This window comes from Pterocles gutturalis, unplaced genomic scaffold (genome assembly GCF_000699245.1).
Source record: "Pterocles gutturalis isolate BGI_N339 unplaced genomic scaffold, ASM69924v1 scaffold40867, whole genome shotgun sequence".
NCBI lineage: Eukaryota > Metazoa > Chordata > Aves > Pterocliformes > Pteroclidae > Pterocles > Pterocles gutturalis.
Window position 1 is genome coordinate 1 of NW_010111648.1, and position 23,205 is coordinate 23,205.

Consider the following 23,205-nt stretch of genomic DNA (forward strand, 5'->3'; position numbering starts at 1 on the left):
TAAAGGTCTTTTACAACCTAAATTATTCTGTGATTCTAAAAGACAATTGCAGGTAGAATTTCAAGACAAACAAAACCAAAGAGATTCAGTTGTGATTAGAAGTTGACAGGAATGTATTTTAATCCCTGCTTAGCTGTCAATATTTTTTTTAGTGAAAGTAGCATAAATTGCCATTTTAATAATGTTCCAGATTACCATGGTGGCACATGCTTTTATAGGAGTCTTAGATTGTCTTCTCTGCTTTCAAAGCCCTCCCAGTTCTCTCTCTGTGTGGCTATTGATTTTTATATGTTTTGAATAGTGCTTTTATTTTTCTGGTTTTTAAGTTGAAATTCAACCAAAAACTATGTTGCTTGTTTTTCTTAGAAAGAGGATACTTCTAAAAATAATGTGAGATTGGTCTGAGATTGTCCATCTTTAAATGCCAGTAGTGAAACTTTGGACTTTCAGTGTGTCTTTATATTCAGAGACCTTCTCAAAAAAAAAAAAACAGGAAAAAATAAGTACTGCTGACATTTTGGGACCGCATTTTTTATAAAAGACAAATGGATGTAAAAGTAATATCTACCACAATTGATTCTGTTTTATTTATTTAATTTCTTCCTGTTCTTGTGATAAAATGACAGCACTTCCAGATCCAGACTATAGAGTGTACCACATTGCTAATTCAGACTGTGATAAAAACATTGCATGTCAGTTTAGAATGAGCTGCATATCTCAGCTGAAAGTAAGAAGAATTTACAGTGTGCAAGATGTCCTTGCTGCAGCTGACTTCTGTCTGAATGTGGAGGTTAATGCTTCAGCTCGTATAGAGCATGTCTGGTTTGTAGCAACTACTAGTGATCTGTGCTTTGGAATGCATCTTCTGTGAACTGTTTTCTAGAGAAGGTGGTGTTCCCTGTGTGCTTTGTTTAAAGTCCTGGCTAACTGTGAGGGATGATCTGCTTATTCTCAAATCATGAAGCTTTCAGTAGTACCTGATGGCTTCTCTTAAGTCTCTTGTTCTATTTCTCTTCTTGTTTGATCAATCTTGGCGAAAAGCTCTGTAGCACAGTAGTACAGAGGCAAGAGACCTGCAACCTTCTGAAGTTTTAGTGTAGACAAATTGTTTTAACAATAGTGATTTCTGTTTGCATATCTCTGTGTTAGAGTTTAATGTCCCAGTAAGTGGGAGGACCATTTCTCTCCTCTTCACCTTCAAAGAGAAATAAGGTGGAAAGCACAGAAATGATAACAGAAGGTGTTGGTCTGTCTTGACTTGAGCCTTGATGAATGAAAAAATTTACTGTTATGTAGAGGCTTTCTGATGGCAAAATGTTTGAACTGTGAGATAGGTACAGATGTACCAGAAGAAGTTCCACATTAATACCCAGCGGTGGTGTATCACACAAAGCAGGGGAAGCAGAAGGACCAAGGAGTGATTTGACATGCAGTTTATCATTCAGGTGAACATGCTTTAGCAGATGAACATGTTGGTTTCTGTTACCCTGGTTAAACTCCTCAGATAACTTTATTGTGCTTCAGTTTTTCATTCCTCTTCTTGTAGACCCTTGGATTTGCCTCAAGTTACATAATTTACTGAGTTGCCAGATTTTTCGTAGTCTTTGTTCTCAGTGATCATGTTACAGAATTAATAAGAGATCAAATATTAAACTCTTCTGGGCATTCACAATAGATGACAATGCAAAAACCCTTCAATTAAAAATCATGAGATCAAAAAAGTAATAGACCTTCAACAAAGAATTACTTCTCAAATATGATCAATATGCTGTTCTTAAAAAGTAGCGATTGCTTTTTCAGTGCTCACAGCAGTTCGAGTCTCAGCCAATATCTGTTCCTAGTTTCAGTAAGCAAATTGAAGATGCACAAAGTTTGCAAGTTTCTGTTGCAGATTGTCACAGTTTTCATGGACTTCATTGAGAACCCAAATTGCTTCTGGAAGGCTGAGGCCATTAGTGAAGAAAATGAGTGAGTTGTTTTCCTGGTTGTAGCTGTCTCTTAGAACTGTACAAAAGCTGTCTAATTTTCTGTTCAGCCTCTTGACTCATACCAGCTTAGTAGCTGAGGGGATTTGATTAGTTACCAGCAGTTGCACACTGGTGATAAATAATTGTAATGTAGATTAAACAAGACATTTAGAAAGTCAGTTGTGGAACCTGATTGAGTTGTTTAATGCATATTTATTGGTTAGGTTAAGAAGACTTGAGTATAGCTCAAGTGAATATAAAAAAAAGATGCTGAATTTCTGTGAATTGCACTTTTCCTTACTCTGCCTGGCTTGTTTTTCTTCCCTGTCTTGCTAGCAAGAAGTACATCCAAAGAAGGTTCATCACTAGCTTGCTCTTGCAATGTTAATCAAAGCATATAGTGCAATTTTGTTGCATCAGACCCTATCAGCAATTTTTCTAGGCTTGTATTCTGGTTTGGGCCATGGCATATTTCCAATACTTCGAGACATCCATGGTTCACTAATTCTCTGGAACAGTAAAAGCACTAGGGGTGTTTTGTCTACCCCTTGTTCTGCAGCTGTTCCGAAATAGCTACGCAGTTGTGTGTGTCTGTCTGATTCGCTCCTATGGTGTTCCTCAGCTTTACATTCCAAATGTGCCATTGGAAGATTGCATTTAGGGCACACTAAACATTTTTTTTCTGTATTATTTTTCTTTGTTCTTTTTACTTCTTTTCTCCTGTACCTCCTTTTAAACCACATCTATAAACAGAAAATTATTTAAAAAAACCAAGACAACTTTAAAGTAACAAGTCTTTTAGAAACTGAATGAAGGAGCCCACACTTTGATTAGATGCTAATTGAAATGAGAAGTAGTTTTTTTATAGCTTTGTCTCTGAATGGTGAGCTTATAGGACTGTCCTGTTGGGATTATATGCAGGAGTTTTAGACCAGTTGGTTTGCCTGAGACTGGAGTATGTGATATATGGGAAAATGCTACTTTTTTTCTAAATGCTTATTTCAGACTTAACCCAGGAGTCTAACTGCTAAATAATTTGTAATGTGTTATACTGGGAGAGAACATGGAAATAACACTTGTGCGAAATATGTAAAAAATATGGGTCCTGATACGAAGGTGGAAGGGGGATCTTTAGCATACAGGTCAACAGCTAAGAAGAGTAGGGATGAAGGCAATGTAACTTGATAGTGTGTTGCTCTGCAAGTTCCACAATATTCATTAATACTTTTACAAAAAGTTTAAAAAATAAATGTTGAGAGTATCTGTAATAAAACCAAATCTGTCTGAGGTCTGGAACGTAGGGAGGAAATACTTAAACAATTTTGGAACAAGAGCTGAATTGCAATGAAAACATAGGCTTTCTGTCTTGTTCCCCATCCCTACGTGAAATGCTCCTGTGGGGCTGGTTCCCAGTTCCCCAGACCCTAAAACAAAATGGCTTTTTGCTAACATCTTTTGGGTTGTGTACACACTTGAGTTAACAGTGTTTTGGGTCTTGAGAGGAATTCAGTTAAACAGTATGTCATGAGATAGCTTCAGACTGTTTTTCCTGCTGCTGACCAAAGGAGGCGTGTTCGGTGGCATGCTGTGCTGTTCTCAATGGAAATGGGTATTTGCACCATCTTGGTTTCTGGGAGAAGCCTTTTACCTTTGAAAAGGAAACTTTTACTTTACTGGATACCTGACCATTCAAGTATGAATGTTTAATAGGCACTGCTTTTGTTGAGAGCTTGGAAACAATTACCCATCATTCTGTTTATCCTTTAGCTTTCTAAATTATTTAGGAGCTTCAGAACAATGTCTTAATTGCAGTAGCTTTATGAGGCACTTAAATACAAAAGCCTGAGGTATAGTTTGTTTTAATTTTTTATTTTAAAATTGATTCAAGTGTCTCTATAAATATTTTTGTGCTGTGTCTACAGACAAGTATTGATGTTAAAAAGCATAAAATATGAATGGATGCAGTTCTACTTGTGTATATAGTGCATCCTTCTGGGTCAGACCTACTTGAGACAAGCAGCGCAAAGGGGAGAACATGGAATGTATGGTTCTATAAAAAAAGTACACTCCCTGTTTTCCACTACTAAATTATCTGTTCAGTGTTTCCAAATGTGTTTCCACTGCAGCATTTGTTATATACATCAAGATTTTTTGATAATGTCTTCATAGCACTGTCATGAGGTGAGATGTTCTCCTCTTATTTGGCAGAATGAAGAACTACAGTTAGTATTTACAATTTTGCGTAAGAAGCACAGCAGGAGTGCTTTTCACTGCCACGAGAGATTGGCAGTCCTTTCTAAGAGTGAATTCAGCCATCTGAAAAGTGATGTAACCCCGTATCCCTAAAGAGTTAAGAGAACAGAAAAATTAGGATCTTGGATGAACAGAGTTGCTTATCCCAGAATTAATGTATTTGGTGAATGACCCTATATTGATTTTGACTGAGATTTTTTTCTTTTGTGTTGTACATTTTGTCACAAGCTGGTTAATTATGATTTTGGTCAGCTTTGGGAGTTTTGAAGGTCTCTCCTTTCAGGGTCAGCGTGGCTTTAATCATAGTCTGGTGAATTCAGCAGGTAGCTCTTTTAATTTCCAAGAATTAGTACTGTGATTGTTGTACCTGACTTTGTCCCGGGTGGTTAATCCAGCCTCTCCTCAGCTTATGTCGGTACACCAGTTTTCTTTACTCTGTGTATCATGTTGTAATCAACAGGATGGGAGTACAAGAGAAAGATTACTAGAAGATGGCAGGGCAGGCAAGGAAGGAAGGTTGTACATGCAACCTGAAAGTTTAATGTAATAATAATTAAAAAAGCACAACAAAGTTCAAAGTCTGTTCTCTCTATTCTGTAAGGCCAGTCTCAGAGAGCTGGAAGCTGTCGACGTGTTGTCCGTTGATGCGGATCTCCTTGTCAGTCCTTTTCAGAGTCTGTGGGTCAGCTGCAGCTGGAAACTCGGGAATAGTCTTGTCAAAATTCTCCATCTTGATCTGATATTCACCTTTGGCATTGCGGGCTAGCACGGAGGTGAAACGGTGGTACAGCATGATCTCTGAGGGAAGGTAGGATGTTCTCCTTTGACACATTTCTCCTGTGCCCTCCTGCACAGCTGACAAAAAGATGACCAGCTCAAAACGGTGAGCAGCTTCTCCTTGGAGGAGAGCAGCCAGAGGGCTGGATGGAGTGATTGAATGGTAGTAGGTCAGTGGAAAGACGAAAAAAGGACACTCGTCCGAAGTAATGCTGTCTAGGTGGAAGTCAACACTAGTGTGGTGCAGCTGCCCGTTCTCTTGTTCTTGGTAAAGTATAGCAGAAATCTGGACGCTGGTCAGCGGGCTGGAGCGTGTGTTGGCCACTTGGAACATAAGGTATGGCTTCCCCTCGGTGTGTGTCACCACGGCAGAGCGGGTGAAGCGGATGGAGAATGCCCGGTTCTTTGGTCGGGCAATCTTTGCCACAAAAGCACCTGCATCATGGAAAAGAACAAACTGGATGTGAGCACCGTGCTGGGGCTGGTTCCCTGCAGCCTCCGAGCTGGGCGAAACAGCCCAAAGGAACAGGAGCTGGCTTGGGTGGACATGGTCTTTCTAGCCTCAGTCTACATGTTTGAAAACTACCAGGGCTAGTATCACACTAACCCATTTTTGTTCAAAGACTATAGCTTTCCTAAAATACTGCTTTTTCTGGACTATGTTAGCTTATTCATATTTTGAGAGTGTACTGTAGCTGTGGGAAGGAGAGAACCATTACCTTGCCCCAATTTACTGTCATTAGTAATAGTGCCTAATCTTGGTGGGCAGTAGCTGGAGAAGCTCTTTCTTAATACAGAGTAAACTAACCTGTGTATTTTTGAAGTTGTTTGGAATACTTTAAACCTGAAAATTATTTTAAATAACTTAAAATACCTTGAAATAGCTGTGATATTGTAAAAATTTTAATTACATTGAGTATTGAGGAATACTTAAACACTGAGTTAAAGATCAACAAACATACTTTAACTAGACAAAAGTAAAACTTAAAATCAGAATAAATTTACTTTAATTATTGTAATTCCATGGAAAAAGCCTGGAGAGATAATGGTATAGGAAGTAAGTGATTGAGAGTGATAAATGGACATCTGCCGCAAGTATTGTCCAGTGAATAGTGGAACTCTCAAGTCCAAATCCTTGGTATCATCTGGTTTATGTCTTTTGTTAATGAAAGGCATTTAACTTCTGTTACTACTACACAGCTGAAATCTTGTTGTCCTTGTAGTGACTGACTTAATTGCTCTTTCAGATATCAATATGATCACTATTTATTTCTAGCTCCGTTTCTTAAGTCTAATTGTTACACCTATTCTATTTAAAGATGAAATGTGAAGGATTACCTGTGATGAAGGCTTCCAGCATGAGCCCCAGGACCATCTGTATTGCGAGCAGTGCAATGGCACTGGGACAGTCCCCGCTCGGGAACATGGTGCCATAACCAATTGTGAGTTGTGTCTCCAGTGAGAAGGAGAAAGCAGCTGTAAAGCTGGTGATATACTTGACACATATAGTGTGGTTGTCAGGTGGAGCATCATGGTCCAGCTCCAGGTCCCCATTCATCTCAGCCAGCAAATACCAAAGCACTGCAAAGACTAGCCAGTGAATGACAAAAGAAGCAGAAAACACAAGCATCATCCATCTCCAGCGCATGTCCATTAAAATTCCCCATGCATCTCGGAGGTATGCCAGACCTTTTCCTTGGGCACCATCCATCTGGAATGTGCTGTGTCCGTCCTTGGTCACCATCCTCAGGTATCTTTGGGCCAGGAGGGGAGCACTGGATTTAGTGTTATTGCTCTCTATCATATCTGTTGTCATCTTCTAGAAAAGAGAAAAAAGGAAAAAATGTGATACAGTGCAGTATATTTGTATTTTGCCTAACATTCACAGTTTCTGACACATCAGCAGGGGTTGAAATGCTGCAGCCAACAAAGGAGGGCTTATACGTTGCAATCCAGAGAAGATTAAGTCGGGAGCCAGGAGAGGAATTTACCACTGTTTGTGGTAATACTTTGCTGAAAAAGATTAAGTTTAAAAATCTGACTGCTTCTCAGTTTTTCCCTGCTTGATTGTTTTAAATATAACTTTCATACTTTACCTTCCTAAATTTACATTTGAGTCACATGCTTTAATTCTTTAGGGGTGAGTGGGATGAGATTACGCATGCTGTATCTGAAAAGAAACTGAATTTTGTCTGATTATATCAGGTTTTGTAACTTCTTTTTAGAAGAGTGCAATAGTTCACCAATACTATTATGAATACTATTAACAGTAGTAGTATGGAAATAACGTTTATTATTTCTCTAACATGTTTGTGCTCTTTATGGGAAGACTGTAGTTTACCTAGTAACCCTTTAAGACTGTCCGACCTCAGGAAGTGACTGCTGTCTGCACCCACCGTGTCTAGTTAAGCAGAATTACGGTCTTCAGGGCAGAGCTGCTTCTGGGAGTCTGAGGCTGTTTATGTAAGGATTGGGTAAAAAGAGGGCAGGAGACCAATACTGAAAACACGATTGTGACAGAATTGGAAGTCTAGTCTGCCTAAGCAGTGTAGTTTTTATTAGTGACCAAATAAGAAAATAGGACAGCAAGTGTATGGGGATTAGGGGGTGAAGGTGGAGTGGCAAATATGGGAAACAAAATAGATACTTGTAGGTATTTGACATGTTAGGCTCCTTTGTTTACTTTTAAACCTCAAAACTCGACAAACTTGATTCTGAGTGTCTTTTGAAAAAACACTGGCCACTCAAATCCATAAATTTTATAAATAATATTTAAAGTTCACCTGGGACAGATTAAAATAAAATACGGGTTCACAAAAAGAGACTTCATATTGTGTACCACCTACTTAAGGCTGTGAGGAAGCTTGTTTGTAGAACAACAGGGGTTTTAAAAAATATGTGAATTCTGCAAATCATAATTACACATGGTATATTTAGTCAATTGTGTTGGTTTCCTCTAAATTTTGACCTTTCTGTCCATTACGATTGTTTCAGTGTGTAATACAAGTGTACAAACAGGCTAGAGGAATTGGATTTTTCCCCCCCAAGAGTGCTGCCTTAGTTTTATCTTGAAAGACATTAGATCCAAGGATCTTGAACTTCAGGATGAATTTGTGAAAGGTAAAAATCTTTGATCCTGTAAACCATCAGTTCTCATGACTGTTTACTTGATCTTGATACCACATTTTAGTAATTACAGAACATTTTCTTTTGCTTTTACTTGTGCTTAATGCATACTGAAGTATGAGAATTGACATCACGGTGAATATTTAGCTAAATTTTTGTTTTTCTTTCCTTCTGTAGGTTCTCAAAACCATCCAGCTGTTTCTTCTATCCCTACTGTAGTCAAAGGAGGTAGAGTAGATGATGATCTGAGTGGAATTTGGTGTTTTTCTCCTAATTTGTGTTTTCTAGTTCACGTCTCCTAGAAGGGAATATTTTGAAACTTTTCCCTGTGCCAAAGAATGCAGGGGGCTTAATGAGATTCTCCTCGTCTATAGTACCAGGCTGCTTCTCCTGGGAGATTCTGATCACAGTCCATTGAGTTTATAGCATGACCCCCTCATCTTCATCTGAGTTTAATCTTCGGTCTGCTATATAGCTCTCTAAATGACAGTTTTAATTCCTACTACACTGTTAGCAGTTTACAATAACCTGAATGCAATTTTAAATGCTTCAGGAACCAGATGTAGAGCAGAGTCTTAGTGCTAAGATTTAGAAGAACCCTTCTGGCTGCCTTGAAGGAGGTGGAAAATGGACATCTCTGGATGGGAAGGGTAATGGGGACCATGCTCAGAATGAGCTGTGGACAATGCCTTGTGTTCTATCATTGTAGAATAAGCAGTACTCATAAGAAGCGCTCCCTTGTTTGAGTTGAGGAGAACACTTACAGAACAAAATGCCTCTGGGTGTAAACATCATGCATTCTTGAAAAAAAAAAAAAAACAACCAACCAACCAATACAAAACCAAAAACCAAAACTAGTGTGTTTGTGTAAATTCTCATGGCACTTTGAGGGCAGCATCTGCTTCATAGCCTCCGAGTAATTTGGGTTTGCAGAACAAACGTATGCTGTGAGGATGAATCTGATACTGACTGGTGACAGAAGCCTTTTCTATAGTCTTACATATAGAAAGAAAAAAGGGAAAACATACTTGATATGGTATGTTTTTCTTGGCTTCACTTCGGATCTTCAAAACATCAGTGCTAAGGTAGCATGCTTGAGTGACACAGACTTTACTCAGAGCAAAATGCTGTCAGCGTTGCAGGGTCTCAGTTTTGTTGATTAAGGAGCTTTCTAAGGTGATGATTAATCACTTCGTGTTGACTTAAAGCTCCACAAGAAAAAATTTAGTCAGTGTTCACTGTCAGGTTGTTTGGGATCTTTTCTGGGGGGTGCGATCTATTACTAACAGATTTCAAAGGTACTTGAGAAAGAGAACCTCTATTAGACCCCAGCAGCACTTTTCACAACAGTCCCGTGTACGTGCTCCTTGAGGATCCCGGTGGGGGAATTTGCCTGCTGAGGTTAACCAGTGTACTGCTCTAGTCTCATTTGATATTTCTTGTCTAGGATTGTTTAAAATGTTAGGTATCTAATGCAGTGATAGCACTGACAGTGTGTAAGGTTGAGTTCCGAAACTGGTTGTTGGTTTGTGGGGGTTTTTTTTGGTGTTTTTTTGTTTTTTTGTTTTTTTGTTTTGTTTTGTTTTTTGTTTTTTGCAAAAGATGTTAATGACTTTAAGAGCCACAGGTCTGAACTTGGGTTGGGAAGAATGGGTAAGAAACTGCAAACTGTCTCTGAGAGCAGTGCAGTTGATTTAGAGTAAGAAGTGAAAGAACAACTAGCTGCCCTGTGAGAAATAATTTACTTGGGCTGGATGATTGGTCCTCTGTAGTCTCAAAAGCAGAATCAACTTATGAGTAGATGTGACTTTGAATTTAAAAATAATTCCTGTCTTCTGTCTACTCCTTTCCTTGCCCTCGGTAGTTAAAAATAAAATACCTTCTTTCCTTGTTAGTGATGAATTAATGAAGTTGTTAAGTACAATTTGGACCATCCGATCTGATCACCTGCCTGGCATGGTCCTTGATGTTCCCCCATCAATCCCAGTTTTGAACAGTGTGTGTTTTAGGAAAGACATTCAACCTTCCCTTTAAAAGTTCTGCTTTGTTGGGGATACATGCTGTGTTTCTAATCCAGATTTGTCTAATGTGATCTCTTAACCTTCATGTTATGCTGTTTGTCTGGTTTTGCTTTTCCTGGTTCCTGGCTTGTGAAACTGTTGTAGCTGTGGGGTGTTGCTTCTCCCTCCATTTCCCAGCTGATAGCCCTCGACCGGAAAGACAGGAACTGTCAGAAATGACTCTTGTAAACCTGGCATGTTGACCAGTCTCTTATCATGTCTTCAGTGTGTCTGATCATTCCAGTTGCCATAAAATGGTTGTCTCCCAATTCCACTGTGTATGTCAGTGCTTAGCTTTTTTTTAATGTCTTTACCATCGTTGTCCCTCATTCTGGCTGCTTTCTTGTGTACCCTCTTCTCAGACAAGTCAAGGGAGGGTGAGTACTACCTTGCCACAGTTTCCTTTGTCATTGCAGTCAGGCAGGTTCTAAACTGACCTGGCTTGCCAATGATTTTTGTGCAATAAAACTTTGCCTTGCAGCTCTAAGATATTGCTTGCATTTCTGAAATTCATGATCCAGAACACTGACCTCCCATGCTTTGCCTTTTTGATTGAGATCTTCTTTATGTTGTAACAGCTCTGTTACATTGCTGCTTCATGCCATTGTGTTGCTCTCCTGTTCTTTCCTCTGGCTTAGCCTTTCTCTTGGCAGCAAAAACTCAATGGTTAAGACTCTAGTAGGGTTGCAGAGGGACTAGTTTCTTCTTGTTTGCCGCCTTGGTTGAAGGCATTTAAAGTGAGCTTCCAGCCTGGTTTCAGCTCGGTATGCTATGCACCTGCAACCTTTTTAGGAGCCTGAATGCCTCTGTGTGGAGCTGTGTTCAGGGGAGACCATTGCCGTGCTGTGCTAGCTGCCCAACCTCTGCTCTCAGCAAAATCTGTTCTAATTGACCTTGGAAGGGATTTGAGGGAGTTCAGAGTGCTCCACCTCATTTATGAGAGCAAAGCAGTCAAGAGGACCTGCTGTTTGCTTGGAGTAACTGCAAAAACTGCTTGCGACTGTAGCATAATTTGAGGATTTGTTAGGACGCAGGTGGTGCTGGCATGCCCCTCTCTCTGGGAGTGCATACGTTGTCTCTTTACTTGAGCTGGATCCACACGATCTTGTACTTGTTTCAGGTTTAAACATCATCTTTGTACTCTAAGCTGTGATCATTCGGATGTGTTGCTCTCTCTGTACTTTGCGACAGGAACAAAGTTTATAATTTTTTTAAAGGCACTTTCATGCTATTAAAATCTCAGTATTGTTATTTTTAGATTGAATGGCAATCCTTATTCTGATGTTAACATTAGGAAATGAGCACTTTTGTCAGTGTTGATGACATGACTAGATGATATAACTTACGTCAGGAGACAACGTTAGAAATGTAGGAAGTAATTCAAGAGGAACTGCTTTGGTTGAAAGCTTCTGCTATAGCTGTTAGTAGGATAGTTAAAATTTCAAACATGTTTGTCCTTTAGGTTTTGTAGCTAATGAACGCCTCACTGAGATGAATAGTAGTAGTTTGTGATGAAACTGTTTTTTCTGAGCAGTCTGCAGAATTAAGATAAATTTTCAGGACTTGTTATATATACATGTCTTGTAAAAATGGGAACTTTTGAGCCCGTCATACTTCTCAAAGGAAGTGCCTCCAAGTACAGGGTGCGAAAACTTGTACTTTTGACCTTCTGTGACAGTTTACTACAGAATGCACTTAAAAAAAAAAAAACCACAACACAATCCCAAATTTTGGTAAAATAGGCAAAAATGTCTTTTATAGCACAGAAAGCAGGGCTGCTTAGGTACTTGATTTTTGGGGACATCTGTGATGCTCCATTTTGTGTGTAATGTATTTTCACATAGTGCAGCATGCTCAGAGTGCTGTGAGGGTCCATATAAACCCTGATTGTTGATTATGAGTAGGATCTGAGTAGATCAACTAGTCTGGCCACCTTTTTTTTTTTTTTTTGTACCATGACTTTGCTTAAATGTTATTTAAGGCTTTCAAATATGCTAGTATATATTAAATCCTTACAGAGGAATGTGAATACAAAATTGAGTATTGCTAATGGGGGAATAAATTTAGAGTTGAGAGGGAGGATATTTGATGTAAGGCTGTAGTAATAAAAGTCCACTACCATCCTTTTTTTTTTTTTTGTGGAACTTGCTGCTTTTGAAGAGCAGTCCCTATGTGATGAAAACTTCCCGATAGCTTGTGTAGAATGACTGAGTTTTCTAGGATGTCATAGTTTATATACTCTATGCCTATGTATGGTTTCCTAAGCAGTAGTACCAGCTTGCAGTATGTACATAAGCACAGTCAGAATGCATTGGTTGAAAATGATTGAAGGCACGAGATATAGTTAGAAGTGGTAAAAGCAGGCTTGAAGAGGTGAAGCTCACTTGTTTAATTTGTGGTGAGACTGAAGTTAAATGCTGAGTTACAATGAATGCAGCAAGAAGGTAAGGATGACTCTTTTTTTTGACACCTGCCCAGGTAGCAGCTGGCTACCTTAGCTGTAGGCTTGCAAATGCTCCCTGTTTGCAGAGCATTGCAGAAGTCTGTCCAGCACTGTTGATCTTGAAAGCTTTCTGAAAAAATACTGCAGGATGAGTTTGGTTTCGCTCTGTATGCTGTTAGGACTATGGTCATCTGAAGAGCATGTTCTTTTTGAGGGGAGAAAATCAGAAACCGTTTTGAGGTGATAATGTAGCAAGCTTTAGAAATAAAACTCTGTGCCCTGAAAACATGAATTCTTTGATTATAGAACAACAGAACTATTTCTAATCGTACAACAAGAAAAAAGAAAAAAATTAAGGGTTTTTTGTGTACTTACCCGTCTTTGAAGGGTTTGTGTGCAGGAGAAGGAGAATACCTGGGTTCCAGGAGAGGGACTGGGCTGGTCTTGCGTATTGATCCCAGCACTGGCAAGAAATTTCCCACAAGTGGTTGGTAGAGATCTTTTTAAAAAAAAAAAAAAAAAAAAAATTAAAAATGGGTTTGTGTGTCTCATTCCTGTGTTTATAGTGCTGGGGGGGTTGGTTTTCATCTGAAGCTGATACGATTGGTCATTTTGCCTGCAGGGGGGCCGGTTAGCTCTGATCATGTGGAAAAGAATGCTGGTTTGTTAGGAGCGTTTCTTTACCCAACACAAGCCCTTAACAGCCGAGGAGAAATCTTCAAACACTCACTTGGAGAAGGGGTGCCTTCCCCTTCACCTCCTTAATCAAGGTCATTTTTTAGGTTTGTTTGAAGTTTTACGTGAATGTTTGAAAAGCCAGAGTTCCCCTGGAAAAGCTGGATGTGAAAAGTTCCCGTATTGCTGATGAAAAACAGGCGCTGTTCTCTGGTACTTACTCCCTAACCCATGTCAGCTGCTGTTTGTGGAGGTGAAAAGGGAGCTCTTGTATCTCTTGTCCCTAGGTCCCCAGGTCCTAAGTGCTGGTGTTGACAGCAAGGTGGGCTGCAGCTGATGGTGCAGCCTGCGGTCTCTGGAGGGTGTTCCTGAAGCACAGCTTAATGCTGGTCAGAAGGTGTAGATCCGGCCACTTCTCTTCCGTCTCCACATTGCTCCTTTGTGAAAACATGGCATTAATCACAGGATTTTGCTAAAGCTTAGGAACGAAACAATGCAGATTAGGTGGGTTGCTGATGCCATGCAGTAAGGGATGTCGTTTTCGCTTAAGATGTTCTCTCTCTCTCACGTATGGAGTGAGCAGAGTTGTTTGGGGAAGATGTTCTAGCTGAATGACCGTGCAGAGCAGTTGGCAACGCTGCACCACTAAACTGAACTCTGGGGACAGCTTTGTAATGCAGTAGTATTTCACACTTTTTTTTTTTCCCCTTGGTGAGTTGCTGATGTGAGGGCTTTGATCAAATGTCAGATGTAAGAGGATCTGAGAAACAAAGGCTGTGGTTGTTTGCAGTAAAACTACTGAAGGCCTGCTGGGAAAATTATTAATGTAGACTTTCCTGCTTAGGAAACAATCCTCCCTCACTTTTTTTTTTCCTTTAACCTTCCCCCCAACTGTAAATTGCAAAACATTTATTCTTTGCTTCATTAGTATGGAACATTTTAATACATGTTCAGGCACAGCACTGAAAATTGTGATAGGCATAGTGTGACCTTCAGAACCAGGGCAAAGCCTAGTGCAGCGGGACTCCCACCACTGTGGCAACCTGTGGCCCTTGACCCTTTCCTCTGCACTGCGTCAGAGTTGGGCTTCTGCCACAGACAGCCTTTTCTATTCACAAGTAGGATTTTCTTTTTTACAAGCAGTGTTTTGCTACAGACCATATTTTTGTACTGTAGATAGTGTATGGTGTCCGGTGTCCGGTCACAGGTTTTCTATGTGTGTTCAACTGAATGAATTTAAAATCCAATGTGATTGTACAGCAGATGAAATAACTGCAGTATGTGATTTCTAGGTGTGTGTGTTATGGAATTAAACTCTTTTTAATTCCTTTGTATTTACTGGTTCACTCGTGATAGTGGATAGTGGTCAATTTAGCAAAAAATACAGAGTGATATTTGAGTAGAATGTCTTTGAGACCTACTGTTGAGATTGAGATTTTATGGAGAGAGAGAAAATGTGGAGCTAGAAATGGGCATCAGAATTTCTGACCTCTGTCATGGACTTTGGTTACAAGTGAGTCACTCACTGTGTGTGTATTCTTATAGCGTCACTAGCACGTCAAATACTGTCCTAATGAGAACGTGGTCCTTCTTCAGAAACATCATCTTAAGGCCATTTGTTTTATTCTTCTGTAAAATGAGCTACAAAATCACACATCTAGGCCAAGTTTAAAAACTGTAGCTGCAAAGGTTTTTCTTTTTGTCCTCTCTTCTTGAGGAAGTGTGTAGCACGCAGCAGAAAGGAGAGAGCAAATCAAAGCACTGAAGAGACACTCCCAGTTTTCCCATCTTTAGAGGAAACAGTATTGCTGTCAGTATTGCTTTCCTGTTTATTCTCTCTGAACAGCGAGCATGTCCTAGGGAACGTGGACTGGCAGCACAGAGAACAGAAGTTATTTGCCATTCTGTTAGTAAGTCCTCTTCATAAACATGTTGCCACGGGCCAAAGTCCCATAATTTCAGTCTTGTTCTTTGCGGTTAGTCTCTCTTCAGCTCAGTGTTGCACAGTTGTAGGCTTTTTTGGCTGGATACCACTAGGCTCTATCTGAAGTTTTCTGTAAAAACCATTGCTGGCTTTGTGGCAACCTTGAACAGAGATGCCCTTTTATTGCTCCTTCTCCTCAGGAAGTCCAGTCAATAATCCCAGGCAAAACCATAGATTGTGTTTTAGTTTTTTTCATCCTTAAAACATTGCCAAATACTAACTCTGACCTAAGTAATTTCAGCTGAAATGAGCATTCTCAAGTCTCAGAACAGTTTGCAAAGACAGTATGCTGGACAGTATGTGAAGACAGACTTCAGGAGTTATGAATTTCTATGTAAGCTGTAAGAGTATTCCTTTATACAGTTTTGCCATAGGCTTTCTTTCACTTGGATAGCTTGATTTTTCTGATCCTTAACCTGTGACCGTTTATATGTGTAAACAACTAGTTTCTTGGCTGGTCTGTCTAATGTTCAACCTCATCTAATGCCACATGTGTTTTGACACATGCCTGCTGTCTTTGAATATTGCTTACTGTGCTGTCCTAGTACCAGAAAGCTTAAGTATGTCATGATGTGCTGCATTTCCTCTCTTAATTCCACCGAAGTGTGGCATCAGAACAGTCACCTGATGTGGCACACTGGAGTGATGCTGTGTTTAAAAAGGTTTCAGAATCACAGATTATACCATCCTCGGATGAATATAGTATTGACCCCTTATAATTTATCTTAGTAGAGTTCTAATGCTGTAGCATTCAAAAATCAGAGGAGGGGCAGGATCCCACTTGTGTCTGATCTTGGCAAAGAGGATGTATTTTGTCACCTCTGGAGAGATGTGTGTTTCAGACCTCACAGCAGCAGATGGGGATGCCATTTTCTGCAAGTTCAGAATACAAAACCTGACTTCGACAGTTCAGTTCTTGAGGAGCAAAACTGTCTGTCTTAAGGTCTAAGGAAATCCGAGTTGTCTTGGGCATGCCTATAGCAGACATATATGTAGAGGGGATAGGAACACGTGGATATTCAGTGGCAAAGTAGGCTTCACAATATTCTTTAGGTAACTTTTTTCCAGATTTTTTTGGAACAGCGGAACAGAGCCTGCGGGCTGAGGGCTTGCCAACATTAAAGAGCAGTCTACAAAATCTTAACGGAACTTAATAACAATGGAAAGAAATAACATCTTTTTCCTTTCAATTAGTAGAGTCTAAAATCTCTCAAATTAATGTTACTGAATGAGTGTCAGGTAATAGCTGTGAGTTTTGATGAAAAGAATAGAAACATCTCTAAAAATAACATTTTTCTAGGCTCAAAATAGCAAATTGAGTAACTTTTGTCGGTAACTGTTTTAATGAGGAAAACCAGATGTCTTGTGCTCCAGAATTAAAAAAAAAAAGACATTTTTCTTCTTTCTTGTAGCATTTTAAAAATAAGTTCAGAAAGGATGAGGCATATTCCTTATTGTCTTGGTCTTGGGCTCATCTTGTCTGTTGGATTGCAGCTCTCTCCTGGGCTGCTGTTGCTGTGTGTTTTGCTTGCAGCTGACTTAGCTCTGTGGCTCTGACTCCTAGTTTTCTACTACGCAAAACTCATCCAAGGAGCAATAGTGAGAGGCTTCCCTGCACTTCCTGTTATTTTCTTCTATGTGACATTTTTCAGACATCTAAAATGAAAAAAACCCCCTGTATTTCCCAGACTTAGATTTTCTGTCTAGCTTGTTGTCTTCCTTTGTTTCCTCTGAAGCATGGGAAAACAGAATGTTGTTGACCTTCATGTGCAAAGATTTATCCATTCCAGATAAGTACATTTGCCAGCATCGCACCTACCAAATGAAGGGAGTTGAGTGTCTTCAGCAATTTTGTTTTATTCAGAGCCATTATAACCAGAGACTTCCCGAAATACCCTGTTTTAAAACTTTTGTTCTCAAAGCCCAGCAAGTACCGAAGTGGTCTTTAGCCAGATGTTCCCTTCAACAAAGTAAATGTGTATCTGGGTTTTATTAGGCTTGATAGCTGAGACTGGCTAATTTGAAGTACATCATCAGCATCAACAGGCAGTGTGCTTTAGCTCTTCCGTGATACAGAAACAACATAAGAGGAAGGTATTGCAGTTGCCTTTCTGAGATCCTGAAGTAGTGACTTGTAGTCGCTCAAGTAGTCATCAGGGTGGAAGAACTCTTGCATCTTAAACACTGGGGTGTTTCCTCCCTCTCCTGTCTATGTGGTAGGTCAAGGGCCCTGCCATCTTGAAAATTATTGTAGAAACTTGTTCCTGTGACAGCGGCAAAAGGATTTCTTGTGAACCTGGAGTATGGGAAACTGGAAGCATCTTTGATTTTGTACTCTGGATTGAATTCCACTTGTTGTCTCACTGTAGTCCCTCCCTAAAACAATACTCTGTCAAGAATTTTGAGCTGGAGAAAGAAAAAGGTGTTTTCCTCCAGTGTTTTGAGATGGTGGAGAAGGGATGTTGGGTTTTCTCCAAGATACATGCAAAGTCCAAAGGCAGTATGTGTTTCCTGTCTCTGGAGTGTAACATCTCTATGTAGGAAGAATTTCTGAGTTGTAAATGGGGTTTTTTTTGTGTGCTATAGAATTCCAAGGACTCTGCTTCCTCATTTTTTTTCATTGACTGAAAAAGCTGCATGATGCAAAGAAAGGTGAATACAATCTCCTTCCCAAACTAAATTGTTAAAAATGCCACTTTCCACCCCAGGAATCTTAGTGCACTGTAATGCTTTATTTTGTTTATTTTTATTTATTTATTTAGTTAATTTTTATGCTTATATTTTTGATTTAAAGGCTCTAAGAAGGAAAATCAGTATACCTTTCACTAGTACTTGGGTACTTTTTAAATAGATAACCACATGATTTCAGGTTAATACTGGTTAATAGTACAGCAAAGAACTGGCATTGCCATGGTTCCTGTGAGAATTGTGGTGCTACACAGCTAAACATATTTAAAGAAATAGGCAGTCTTGAAGATGGACCTACCATTTATTTTAGCAGTGGTGTGTCCTTATCAGGACAAGTCATCAGTGAAAGCAGTGTGTGTGTCTAAGCTGAGTTACTGGTGTATAATGCATATTCTTTTCATAAAAATATTTACATCATCCTTTTGTGACATTGTTGCTCTTCATTAAGTATTTGAGGATTTTATATGTTTTATTTTAAATATAACTATGCTAGGAACAAAAAACCACTATCTCCAAAACTTCTGGTAAACTCATCCTTGAGCTCAAGCATAGTTGCTTCTAACTTAATATGCTGACCTTGGCTTTCCAGAAGATGGATTCACAGGATCATATTCACACTGTGATGTTTTTCTTGTTCAATCCTTAACCCTGCTTTGAATTTTCAGCTCTTGTAAAACATTGCAAGAATGCTGTATATCATATTGGATTAAATATATAGATCTCCTGTTCTTTTTATTACAGAAGTAGCAAATATGTTTGGTTTCTATAAAATGTGTGTAGTGTTTACAGTTTATTGCTATTTTCCTTTAGCATGAGACTTCATGATGCAGCAGTTTATTCTTTCTGCACACTTTGGCTTCTTTCATTTTATGCTTCTGTATGTTTCTTAAACTGTCATCTTTTCCTCCTCTGGCTTTCCTATCCATGTCATAGTTTCTTGTATGCTTTGCGTTCTTCTATTTTTGTTTTTCTTAGGCTTTCCATCCTGAGGTACATAGGGATGTAGAGGGATGTCCTAAATCTGTCTGTCGTTTGTTTCCTTCCATGACCTTCCATTTCTCCCCTAGGCTCCTATCACCACTTACTTCTGGTGCATTTTTGCCTCTAAGGGAGCAAGATTTGAACCCTTTTGTGTCTAGGTTCCTAAAGACGGTGTGCATGTTCATTGGCATGTGTTTTCTTTGCAGTGAGACCAAACTTTGAGGAAGGTGGGACAGCAACAACGGGGAGGAAGCATGAGTTTATACGTTCTGAGAGCGAGAACTGGCGCGTCTTCAGGGAGGAGCAAAATGGGGAAGATGATGACGGAGGTTGGCGACTGGCTGGGTCACGGAGGGATGGTGAGAGATGGCGGCCTCACAGTCCAGGTGAGAGGAGATCTGGAGAGAAACGCAGCCCTGGTTATCGGGAAAGGGCAGCGGGTGAATCGGGGCGTGGGGAAAGCAGAAGAAAGGGAGGTGGCATAAAGCCTGGGACACAAATAGGTAAGGTTCATGGGGTTTTGGTCATTAAATGCTGTGTTTGGCATACATGGGGCTCCAGGTCACAAAATGATAAACACAAAATTATGTGCCTCTTGTTTTCTTTTTGTTGTCTTCAATGTTGTAACATGTTTAAGGGAACAATATTTTTTGGGTGTGTGCTTGTCTGTGTTGTGATCCAGGTGTGTATGCTCCTGGTAAGATCAGAGTTTTATTTGATAGTACTGTTCCCCTGTCTGTGATACTGAAAGGAGACAAGTTACCCATATCTAAGGCTCCGGAGTGATGCTGAGACTGAACCATTCAGGTTGTTGGCCTCTTTCTAGTTTTTCAAATGTGTTTTCAATGCCGAGAGACATCCTTGGAAAATCTCACAATAGGTTGTTCTATGCATCTTGTAGTTAGTTACAGCATGTCTTGTCTTGCTAAATTTCAGGCATCTGTTTGGTGTCACTCTCCCCTTTCCTAGCCTGACAAAGTCAGTCTGGTTCAATTGCTTTCCAGCATTGCATTGCTAGAGCTGCAAAAGAAATGCAAAGCGGAGCTTGGTATTTCAGTAGTATGTCTGAAACATATGTAGATATATATATATATTTTTTTTTTTCCTTGTAAAAGATCCTGGTAGCTGGGTCATACCTCTTATGGGATCTTGGTTTTGCTTATCTTTTGACTGCAGGAGGCCTTTGGGGATTGTGGCTCTTCTACTGTTACATGTTCATAGGGAAGCAAAGGAAGCATGGGACCTTTCTGGGGCTGAGGTGGACAACTTCTTTTCTTCAATGAAAAAAAGTCACACTTGCTCTTATGATGGGTCTTGTCACCCTTTTCAACATCCCCAAGGACTTTCAGTACTACAATGGTTGTGAGCAACCATTGTCTCTGTCCTCCTATGTATTTCTCTGTCCTCAAACAACTGTTAGCTTGTACTAAAATTTAGCTGTGAGCCCAAGGCTAGATTTATTATCAGATGTTTTCTATTTAGAGCAGGGCTAAGGGGCAAATTTTGAAGAATGTAGTTTTCTTTTCCCCAATGCTTGGTCATGATTGTTTATTAGACACTGCTGCTTTGTTACATGGTTTGGATGACATCAGGCCAGCTATGATTGTACCTCATGATGATCAGATGCAGCATGATATTCGGGAGTGGAGTGTTCGGCAAGTAGAAGCCTGCATGCTTTAGCTTAAAAGGAAGCACAGACCTCAAAGTTCAGAAGTTCATTCATGTCTCGAACTTTTTTTGAGGATGTTCTGAGGAAGATTTGGCAGTTCATTTTACTTCCATCAAAGGAAATATTACTACTATTTTGAATTTTCACTGTAATAGACGACTAACTTCACTTACAAGTTAGTTTTAGCAGCTATAAGAAAAAGCCTGTTCTGAGAATTCTGTGAGTCTGCAGAGAAGTTGCTAATTTTGAGATGGACCGAGTTGTCAGCTGTATTGTACTAGTCTCTCTGCTTTGGTCAGAGCTGTATTTGAATTCTCCTGTTATTAGTAGCCACAGGACCATCAAAATTATTTTAATCGCATTCTTGCTTTAGACAATGAGTTTAACTGAAATTGGCATGGCTTAAACTGCTTCTTTGTACTTTCTCTGCTGTTAGGTAATAGTACTAATCATGTGTCTTGCTAAAAATAGAGAAATGTCTTCAGAGTGTTGTTGTCATCTGTTTAGCTGGACGCTCCTTTGACTTGGCTCTGCATACACCCGAATAGATTGTATGCTGCTTGGCTTTTTTTCTTTCTTTTGTGTGAGAACAGTTTAAAGAAGGTAGCAGTTGTCAGGCTTGAGTTTATATTCTTCTGTTGTTAAAGAATACTTGGATTCCCACAGACCATTGTTTTTCCAGCTTTTGAATTCCTCTTGCTCCTTCAGCTGTGTTTACTGCAGGATGGCTGACCTAAATCTGCTCATTTTGTGCTTTTTTAATGGGCACAAACGATCAAGAGGATGGACTGCTTCTGCTGAAGCAGTCTTGTGCCCCAAAGTATAGTTTCCCAGATTCTGTCGGCTGATTTATTGCAGATAAAGTTAACTCCCTTGATGTAGTCCTTAGTCACGTGTCCCTACTGAGTGTAAGCTGTTCTCCTCCCACATGGCTGTGCCCCATGTGAAGTGAGGGAGCTTCTGAGTGTTGGTAGTAAAGTGAAGAAGCAAACTGGTCAGACTTCTCAGGATAGATGAGCCTAATGCTTTTTTATTTTTGATACTTAATTCAGAAGGGTGTAGATGTGCCTGTTTTTAGGATGAAAACTGTCTGGGTTGCATCACCAGTCAGAGTTTATGGGGTTTTCTACTTTTTCTACTACTGTTTGTGCACTAGGGCTAGAAGTCTGAGAAGACATCTTTCCTTGGCTTGTATGATGGAAAAGCTGTTTTGCTGGTTGTTCTGAGTAAATGTGGTATCGCTGCTACTGTAGATGTGGAATAGGATCTTTAGATTGGGTTAAATATCTGTAAGAAGAATGTGACCACAGCTTTAAATTCAATGGCTGCTTCAAAGTTCTCTTGATTTTTTTTTTTATTTTATTTTTTTAGCCATCTTTTTAAATTATTTGATGTCTGTTTACCTAAAAAGCCCCTTCTTTCTGTTGTTCCAGTTCTTGCATTCATACCAAGATTGCCCTTTAAATTTGCAGGGCAAGTCCCTTTCATCAGATATGTGCACAAACCTTCTTTGGTCTCAAAACTAGTGAATGATGTACAAATGGTTTTGGTTTTTGTCAAACAAAGTCATCCTTAAGGAATAGGAATCATCTCTTCTTGCTTAAAATTTCTCTCCGATATGATTTAGTGTCATTGCTTATAAGCAGCTCCATTAAGATATTTTTCCTGAAAAGCATTTATGAGAGGCCTTAGTCTCTAATCTTACATAAAGATTTTTTGGTTGCTGCTTTTTTTTGAAAGGCTTTTAAAATTCTTGGTTCACTCCATTTTCAGAAACAACTGCTGTGAATCAAATAGATTTCTTATTTTTTGGGCATTGTACTTTGTGCTTCTTGAATACCTTAAAGCAGCTAAAGTACATTCAAGAATTTTGCTCTAAAATGGAGCAAAATAAAAATTAGGTTCATATACAATGTATGCCAAAAAAGTAATCTTATAAAGATGCCAAAAAAGATTTAAGTGGATGATGACTGGTAAATTCAATCAGCATCTAGTGTCATTTGTCTTATTTTGGTGCTCCAGCATGTTTCAGATTATGTAGCCCAGCTTTCTTAGCCTTGTGTGGGTTTTTTAATGCTCATAATACAATTTATAATGTGGGGATATACAGTGTTTGAAAGTCTCCAGCTTAATGTCTTCCCCTCGTCCTTTAAGGTGCCTGTTCATAGGTGGATTGTACCCTTCTGATGGGTTAGACCTTAGCTGGGGCCGAACCACACACACCTGCTCACACAATTCCCGCCCCCAGCTCAGGGTAGAGGAGAGAGTTAAAGGGGTAGTATGTAAAGGTTCTGACTGGGCAGGACCAACCTGATTGGCAGATCCTCTAGTGTTGACTAGCCAAGTGGCTTTTGCTAAATGTGTATCCCAGTTTTTGGGGTAAAGGGAAAAAAGGACTCGTGGGTTGAGATAAGGACAACTTAATAACTAAACTACAATAATATTGAAAATGATACTATATACAAATGTACAAATGAGTGATACACAGTGACACTGCCCCCACACCCAATGACCAAAGGCTCAGCCTGTTCCCAGCTAACGATCCTGGAGAAGGGAGAGTCTGAGTGATACATAATTATACT

General features: G+C 39.6%; 2 protein-coding genes across 2 annotated transcripts in view; one reads left to right on the forward strand and one right to left on the reverse strand.

The window, feature by feature from the left end:
* Positions 1-4,809: 4,809 nt before the first annotated feature.
* On the reverse strand, positions 4,810-6,813 carry KCNJ13 (potassium inwardly-rectifying channel, subfamily J, member 13). Its single transcript, XM_010073792.1, has 2 exons — positions 6,336-6,813; positions 4,810-5,432 (listed from the first exon to the last, which is right to left on the reverse strand). Exons 1-2 carry the CDS (start codon positions 6,811-6,813, stop codon positions 4,810-4,812), a joined length of 1,101 nt encoding a protein of 366 aa, XP_010072094.1.
* An 8,718-nt stretch (positions 6,814-15,531) lies between these two features.
* GIGYF2 (GRB10 interacting GYF protein 2) overlaps positions 15,532-23,205 on the forward strand; it is a 31,268-nt gene continuing 23,594 nt past the window's right edge. Inside the window, exons 1-2 of the mRNA XM_010073793.1 lie at positions 15,532-15,619; positions 19,161-19,340. Coding sequence (XP_010072095.1) covers positions 15,532-15,619; positions 19,161-19,340 — 268 coding nt within the window. The remainder of the gene's footprint in view (positions 15,620-19,160; positions 19,341-23,205) is intronic.

Excerpts from the sequence above, each read along its gene's own strand:
- KCNJ13 (XM_010073792.1), bottom strand. The coding sequence starts at position 6,813 with ATGACAACAGATATGATAGAGAGCAATAACACTAAATCCAGTGCTCCC. Across the intron at positions 5,433-6,335 it reads GCTGGAAGCCTTCATCACAG|GTGCTTTTGTGGCAAAGATT; the intron begins GTAATCCTTCAC and ends TCCATGATGCAG.